The 8819-nt window shown below is 40.0% G+C and overlaps 1 protein-coding gene across 1 annotated transcript in view; it reads right to left on the bottom strand.

Moving 5' to 3' along the window:
• clasp1a (cytoplasmic linker associated protein 1a) overlaps positions 1-7922 on the bottom strand; it is a gene marked incomplete at its 5' end in the record, with an annotated part of 162130 nt that extends 154208 nt beyond the window's left edge. The window contains 3 exons of the mRNA XM_043694200.1: positions 1162-1307; positions 3374-3466; positions 7779-7922. Coding sequence (XP_043550135.1) covers positions 1162-1307; positions 3374-3466; positions 7779-7922 — 383 coding nt within the window. The remainder of the gene's footprint in view (positions 1-1161; positions 1308-3373; positions 3467-7778) is intronic.
• Positions 7923-8819: the final 897 nt, after the last annotated feature.

Genomic DNA, 8819 nt, shown 5'->3' with positions numbered 1-8819 from the left:
TGAAGGGCTTTTGCCCGAAACGTCGATTTTACTGCTCCTCGGATGCTGCCTGAACTGCTGTGCTCTTCCAGCACTACTCCAGCATCTGGTTTCCAGCATCTGCAGTCATTGTTTTTACCTAGTCCATTGGCTTGCACAGTTGTTGCATTAGTGTCACATCTCATCGAAATAAGGCTTGAACTATTGACTTTTTGAGGCTGATGCATCTACTTACGCAGGAGATGAAGCAAGGTGCCCCAGTTTAAAAAAAAGCCTTCATTAAACTTTCTATATGGGAAAAATCCCACCCTAAGTGTCCCTGGCAATTTCCAAACTTCAACATTGCAATGAATCATGAGCAGTGCCCAGAAGTAGAAGGACGCCAATCTCCACAAGATGCAACAGCATAAGTTTGGCTTATGTGAAGCATAGTACAAACAATTTCCTTGTAGGAATATCAAGAGAATGGGAGGTCAGTAACTTGGTCAAAATTGGGTCAAGGGAGGAGATGATGATTCCCCTCCATGATGTAACCATGGGGATAGATGAGAGGCAGAATCACAGACAGTTGAATGGACAGGGCTTTTCCTCAGTCGAAGAGTTAATCCTAACAAGACAGTACCAGGTAAACTTGAGGTTTCCACTCTAGCACCATGGCAAATGAGAACAAAAAGATTCAGCAGTTAGGAATTGGAAAATGCCACTGCAATTGAGCTGGGATTACAGTAAGGGAGCATTCCTTTGAGGGGCACAGGCTGACCAAAGTTGTGCCAGTAAATGAGTGCTGAGGATACAAAACAAGATCGAGACCACAGGAATAAAAAGGTCTCTGTGAATAGCTGTTCGAACAGAGCCCAAAATAACAGGCAGAGAACTTTAAGTGGAGAGGTGAATAATTAATTAGGTTGTTGGAGAGCAAACGAAACAAAAAGTGGAGAAATAAATGATGGCATTTCACTAAATACAAAACCTGAGAGAACATGAGGATGTGGCAAGGAAAATCTGAATAAGAATGATTTACAAGTGTAATAAATCAATGTCTGCCTGGCTGGAATAAACCAAATCCCAAAAATGAACTTATAAAAAGTGTATTATGAGCAACTAAAATTCAGATTACAAGATTAACAACCAAATCTTTACTGTTAATTGGCAAAGTTTGATCATGTTCATTTCATTACTTACCCCAATGTTATACAAGCTTCCCGTACAACTTGTGATCGTAGATCTTTTGCTGATAATTTAAATGCTCCATCTAAAAGTCGCAGATTTTGGAAGAAACATTCATATTCTGCCGCTCCACTTAGCATTAAAGACCTTATTTTTTTAAGCTGTCAACAAAAAAAGTTGTTTTTCTGTAAGTTATCAGTAGATTAGAAAGAAGAAGCTAGCAGAAGAAAACTTGGAATGCATGAGGTTCACTTAATCCTTCGTTTTGATTAAGCTTTCCATGTGTACACAATTATTATTAACCATCCAGGACTCTCCTATCCAAAAGAATCTCAAAAAGAATCTTGTAACACAACTGGAAGCCAAATTTTAGGTAATTTATTAACACCCATCTATCCTCCATGCAAGCCCAGTTTCTCCCTTGACAGGGAATTAGAAGTGAAGGATGAAATGTTTTTAATCTCCCAGTTTGGTGTGGACAAATATGTCAATCTAATTGGCTGTTTATCTGTTTGGCGACATATCTGCTGTGGCATCCGAGAGATTCCCTCACCATGACATGGATTAGACTGCTGGTCAGGAAGACAGAAAACCATTGCACAGAGAATGATAGGTTTTGTGGTTAGCTTTCTTCAACGTCAGCATGAGAATGTCATTGCTTGACTACTGAGTGCAAAATTTAACCCAAGGTTTTCATTTGAAATGAAAGGTAAGTGCAAACAACAGCATGGAAAACGAAAATCTTCATTTTCATTTGTGTCAAAGTAAGAGCTGAATTTTTCCCTGATGGTATTTCATATTATTATGCACAATTGTCAAGACATACAGGAATTTTTTAGCAATCATTATAGAGTCAGAGACATACACAGCACGGAAACAGACCCTTCAGTCTACCTCTTCCCTACCGACCAGACATCCCAACCTAATCTCGTCCCATTGGCAGCATCAGGCCCATATCCCTCTAAACCCTTCCTATTCATATATCCATGCACATGGCCTTTAAATGTTGTAATTGTACCAGCCTTCATCACTTCGTCTGGCAGCTCATTCCATACACATATGAAAACATTATCTCTTAGGACCCTTTTAAATCTTTCCCCTCACCCTAAACCTATGCCCTCTAATTCTGGACTATCCTATCCAGAAGAAAATACCTTGTCCATCTACCCTATCCATGTCCCTCATTATTTTGTAAACCTCTATAAGGTCACCCCTTAGCCTTCAATGCTCTCGAGAAAATAGCCCCAGTCCATTCAGCCTTTCCTTATAGCTCAAACCCTCCAACCCTGGCAATATCCTTGTAAACCTTTTCTGAACCTTATCAAGTTACATAACATCCCTCCTACAGCAGGGAGATCAAAACTGCACACAGTATTCCAACAGTGGCCGAACCAATATCCTGTACAGGTGTAACATGACCTCCCAACTCCTATACGCAATGCACTGACCAATAAAGACAAGTATACCAAACGCCTTCTTCACTATTAGATTAGATTAGATTAGATTAGATTAGATTAGATTACTTACAGTGTGGAACCACTTTCAAGCAGCTATGAACCTGCACTCCAAGGTCTCTTTGTTCAGCAACACTCCCCAGGACCTCACCTTTAAGTGTAAAAGTCCTTCCCTAACTTGATTTTCCAAAATGCAGCACCTCACATTTATCTAAATTGAACTCCGCAGCCCATTTGTCCATCTTATCAAGATCCTGTAGCACTCTGAGGTAACCTTCTTCACTGTCCACTCCACCTCCGTGGTGTCATCTGCAAACTTACTAACCATACCTCCTATCTTCACACTCAAATCACTTGTACAAATGATGAAAAGCAGTGGACCCAGCACCAACCTTTGTGGCACACTGTCGCTCAGATGCCTCCAGTCTGAAAATCAACCCTCCACTACCACCCTCTGTCTTCTATCTTCAAGCTCGTTACGCATCCAAATGGCTAATTCTCCCTCTATTCTCTGTGATCTAACCTTGCTAACAAGGAATCTTGATGAATGCCTCACTGAAGTCCACATAGATCAGATCCACTGCTCTGCCATCAATCATCTTCAAAAAAACTCAATCAAGTTATTAAAAGCATTACTCAAGACCAATTTCACAGTAAAGATAACAGCCTTGAAAGATTAAAACAAACAACTGTTATTAAAATTGTTTTTTTCCAAACCCTGAATACATTCAATACCAAAGAGAACATCAGATTTGAAGGCTCAAAACACTTACAGCAGCTACTCGCTGTTCCCAATCATGCTTATCGTCAGATAAAACTTCTCTAATTTTGTTGATGGATTCTTCAAGGTCTCGGTTGGAAAAAATCTATAAGTGAAGTAAATAGAGGTCAGCTTATCCCATCAAATTTTGGGCATTAACAGAAAAATACATGTTTCTTATTACATTATATTTAATTAGCAATAAACAAAATGAAGCTACTTTGCAGCGAAAACATGCGACTGAATTATATTATTAAAATAATAAACAGTAATTTATTGCACTAGTGATCCAGAAACAATGTAGGTCAAAATTACGACTTCAACAGATGAATAAAGTATACATTTAAGTTCTAGATTTTGTTTATGCAAACAATTTCAATTTGCTGGTAAATCTGCTCATTTGAAAAGATTAATATTGTGCAAAAGATCATGTCAAGCAGACTACAGTCACAGCCTTCCTACACTTATAGCTCCACATAACTGAATAGTGACACTGTAAGACACTGACACTGTGATAACCCCTACAAGACGCAAGGGGGATATTCACTATTTAATCTTCCTGTGGAACTCACTATGTACAAGTTTCCTTGCTAACAACCACTGGCTTCTCCTGAACTCATCACCAGAGCACTTTCTAAAGCACACCCTCTCCAAAATGGGCTTTGCTTATAAATATTTAATTCACTTTATGGATGGTGGCGAGTAGATTTAAAAAAGGAAAAAATAAAAATGCATTTAAAAAGTCATAGTACTCCTGGTGGTGGGAAAGTTACTCAGTTGTGCCTACTAGCACTTCTGGGTATAGAGAAAAGAGAAAACTAATTTAAAAACAAAGCAGATCCTCTCCTGATTCTGGCAATTGGACCCCCTTTCTAGTTATTTGGAAAATCTTTTGCTGCATTTTTGGTTGCACTTCAGCCTGATCTTTGGGCATCTAGTGCACAGGTGTGTGGGCAAATCTTAGGACCTCCTCATGGGGCTGCACCTAGACCCAGCCAGGATGGCTATAAACAGGTCCAGACAGTGGGTGGGGGTAATATCTCTTGACTGTCTGGCCGTATTCCGCAGTTATGTACATGCCTGGGTGTCACTGGAGAGGGAGCACTTTTTTTTAAATTCATTCACAGGATGTGGCCATCTCTGGTTAGGCCAGCATTTGTTCCCCATCGGGCACTTGACCAGACCAGGTAAGCTTGGCAGTTTCCTTCCCGAAAGGACATCAGTGTACCTGGTGGGTTTTTCTGATGATCGACAATCATGAGACTCTTCATTCCAGATTTCTTTTTGAATTCAAATTCTGCCATCTGCCATGGTGGTATTTGAACTTGGGTCTCTGGATTAATAGACCTGTGATAATACCACTAGGCCATCACCTCCCACAATACTCTCAATACTTTGAGAGAGATATAGATACCATGAGGAAAAGTGTGTTTTATTTCCCCCCTGTAACTCCATTTTGATTTAATCCCTTCATGCTTTCCCTACACCCTCAGCCCCCTCACTATTGATGGCTCACATTGCCCATAATGGATTTTGCCCGTTAATATCTAATCAGCTACATGGGCGATTAGTGGTGGTGGTGGTGGTTAACAGTTTAAAAACCAAAAACTAAAGTCACAGCAATATGGTGGTAGGCAAGTCATTCAGTTGTGTGTGATAGAGTTCTGAATAGAAGGGAAAAAGAATAAAGCAGACCCTCATTGCTCTTGTGGCACAGTGGCAGTGACCCTATTATTTAAATCAGGAGTCCCAAGTTCAAGTTCCACTTGCTCCAGGGTGCGTCGCAACATCTCTGAACAGATCGATTTTTAAAATAAAAGGCAGACCCTTGATCATGGTATAGTAGTAATGTTCCTGCCTCTAGACCAAGAGGCCTGATTTTAAGTCCTACTTAAATTGATAGCAACTCTAAGATTTAATAACAAAACAAAATAATGAAGACCTTTGGTTTTTTTTTAATAAAGCAGACACAGCTCCTTACGGTACAGTGGTAGTGACCCGACCAGGAGACCTGGGTTAAAGTCCCATCTGCTCCATAAATGCGTCATAACATCTCTGTATAGGTTGATTACAAAATATCTGAAGTGTGAGCAGTAATATGCAGAAATATAAAGCAGACTCAGCTTCTTATGGTACAATTGTAGTGTCCATACTCCTGGACCAGGTGGTCTGAGTTCATGTCCCACATGCTCCAAAAGGTGTGTAATAACATGTCTGAAGAGGATGACTTAAAAAAATAGCAGACCCAATAGATCTGCAGAAAAGATCCTTTGATCTAACTTGTCCACGCTGACCAGGCATCCCAATCTGACCAAGTGCCATTTGCTAGCATTTGGCCCACATCCCTCTAAACTCTTGCTATTCATATACATTTTGAATGTTGTAATTGTACCCTGTTTCCTTGTGTGCACCACGCTCTTCATTAAAAATCTACCCCACAGGTCCTTCTTAAATCTTTCCCAAGTCCTCTCATTTTGGATTTCCCGATCCTCGGAAAAGGACTTTGGCTATTCAGCTATCCATGCCCCTCATGATTTTCTCAATCTCTATTAAGGTCACCCCTCATCCTCTGAGGCTCCGGGGGAAAAAAAGCCCCAGCTATTCAGCCTCTCCCTTTAGCTCAAACCCTCCAGTTCCTGCAACATCCTTGTAAATCTTTTCTGCACGCTCTCAAGTTCAACAACATGCTTCCTATAGGACGGTGACCATAACTGTACACAGTATTCCAGAAGTGGCCTCACTAATGTTCCATACAGCCACAACATGACATCTCAACTCCAATACTCAATGCTCTGAGTTATGAAGGCAGGCGTGCCAAATGCTTTCTTCACTACCCTGCCTACCTGCAACTCCAATTTCAAGAAACTATGCACCTGCATCCCTACGTCACTTTGTTTGGCAACACTCTCAGGGCCTTAACCATTAACTGGATAAGCTTGGCTGGTTTGCCTTACCAAAAGGCAACACCTCACATTTATTTAAATTGCTATCAAAGGAACCTTGGCAAGGTGCTGCAGAGAACATTGCAGATGCTGCATACAACATAGCATGAGGAGCAAGTAAGTCATTTGACCCCTTTAGTCTGCTCTGTCATTTAATAATTTAGCTAATCTTAATATGGCTTCATCTATACATTATTGCCAACTTCAAGTAACCTCAAATTCCCTTGTTAATCAAGAATTATCCATCTCTGCTTTAAAATTATTCCATGACTGTGTTTCTATAACTAAACATATCCAGATAATTATTGTAAAAACCCATCTGGTTCACCAATGTCCCTCAGGAAAAGAAATCTGCCATCCAGCCTTGTCTGAGCCACATGTGACTCTGAAGTCAGAGCAATGTGGCTGACCTTATGCTGCCACTGGGTAATTTGTGATGGACAATAAATGCAGGTCCAGAGAGATAAACAAGTTATTTTAACAATTCCAATTATTAGTTAATTGTATCATCTTTGAACTGCTTCTAAAGCTTTTATTTCATTTCTTAAATAAGGAGATTAAAATTCTACACAGTACTTCAGATGTGGTCTCATCAATACAGCAAAACATTCCTACTTTCATATTTCATTCGCCTTTCACTTATCCACAATATTACCTTTGCCTTCTTAATCACTTGCTTTGGTAACATTACACACCAAGGTACCTTGAGGTTGTGGAATCTCTCTCCATTTAAATAATATGTTACACTGCTCCCACTGTGAACCAGTGGTGGAAGAGTGGAATGCTTAAGTTGGCAGATATAGTGCTGATTAAGCATTTTGCTTCTTACCCGAGAGACAATGTTAAGCCTCTTCAGTATTGGCAAAACTACACTAATCCGAGCAAATGGAAAGCACTCCATCACATTCCGGACTTGTAGTTTGCAAATGTAGACATACTTTGTAGAGTCAGGTGGTGTCACTTCCAGCTTCTGGCCAGCTCTTATGGCCACAGTATTTTTATAATCATGGTTTAGTGCATTTACGTTGTGAAGCTACATATAAAGTATAGGTAACAGAGAAGCCAAAGGTTTTCATATTTCAACTATGGAAGTTTCTAATTTTAAGGAAATCTGTATTAAATTGACTAAATGAATGGATTTTACTGTTACTTGCAGTAGTAACATAAAGATGTAATAAAAGCTGACTTTTCACAATGGTAGTTGAAGGTCACATGTAAAGTAAATTTCAACAAACTCAATAAATAGGAATAATCATAGTTTTTACTGCCATATGCTTTTAAATGCTTTATGTTGTTCCTTCACATCTAATTCTTAGGTTTAGAAGTACAGTACTGTACTTGCAACCAAATGCACATTACAAAATAATCCAAGACAACAGCAAACTTTCAAACTTGGCATGGATCTAAATTTTGAGATTTCTAGTTCTCAAATAAAAGCGACATGGGCTACTAAAGTTATCACCAGAATCAGATTACCTGCACTGTTGGAACTTCCTCAAACGCACGGATAAAATCATCTTCATCGACAGCACCCGCACCGTCTTTGACTATTGAGGAATGAGAAGTAAATAATAAAGAACAGTTGAATAAAGAATGCTTGGTTGATCTGTGAAGTTTGGGAAACAGTTTTTATTGTATAGGTACAGATAGAGTGGAACACATTCTCTCTGTTCAAAGTTTGTGAAAAGATTTGTAGCTCGGGTGCTCGCTGTTGTGGTTCTGTTCGCCGGGCTGGGAATTTGTGTTGCAGACGTTTCGTCCCCTGTCTAGGTGACATCCTCAGTGCTTGGGAGCATCCTATGAAGTGCTTCTGTGACTTTTCCTCCGACATTTGTACTACAGCAGAAACTGAAACACCTGATCAGCGGATCCAGACACTCTATACAATCAACATAGGAATTCTTGGACATCATCAGAAATATACACATAGATAAGGAAGAAACTATGCTCTCATTCAATGTAACGGCTCTGTTCACCTCTATCGACAAAACCCTAGCCAGAGAAACAATAGCCAACCTGCTGGACATACAGAACAGACAACAGGACGTTGAACCTATCAACAAAGACGGCATACTCAAACTACTGGACCTGTGCCTCACAACACACTTCACATTCAACAACCAAATATATGAACAAATCAACGGCACACCCATGGGCTCACCCATCTCTGGACTCGTAGCAGAAGCGGGAATGCAAAGATTAGAACAAACAGTCTTACCGCAAATTCAACCCAAACTCTGGGTCAGATATGTGGATGACACCTTTGTAATCATTAAAAACACAGAAATAGAGAACACACACAGAAATAGAGATCATCAATGCCACACTCACAGGAATCCGATTCACTAGAAAGGAAGAAAAGGACAACCAACTCCCATTCCTAGACGTGATGGTACAGAGAACACCGAACGGAGAATTCACCACAAAGGTATACAGGAAAGCCACGCACACAAACCAAGTCCTGAACTACGAAAGCAACCACCCCAACAAAAGCAAAAGAAGTTGCATCAAGACACT

Source organism: Chiloscyllium plagiosum, chromosome 7 (genome assembly GCF_004010195.1).
Source record: "Chiloscyllium plagiosum isolate BGI_BamShark_2017 chromosome 7, ASM401019v2, whole genome shotgun sequence".
Classification (NCBI taxonomy): domain Eukaryota; kingdom Metazoa; phylum Chordata; class Chondrichthyes; order Orectolobiformes; family Hemiscylliidae; genus Chiloscyllium; species Chiloscyllium plagiosum.
Note: the sequence above shows the minus strand (reverse complement) of the source record. Positions and strands in the feature narration are given on the sequence as shown.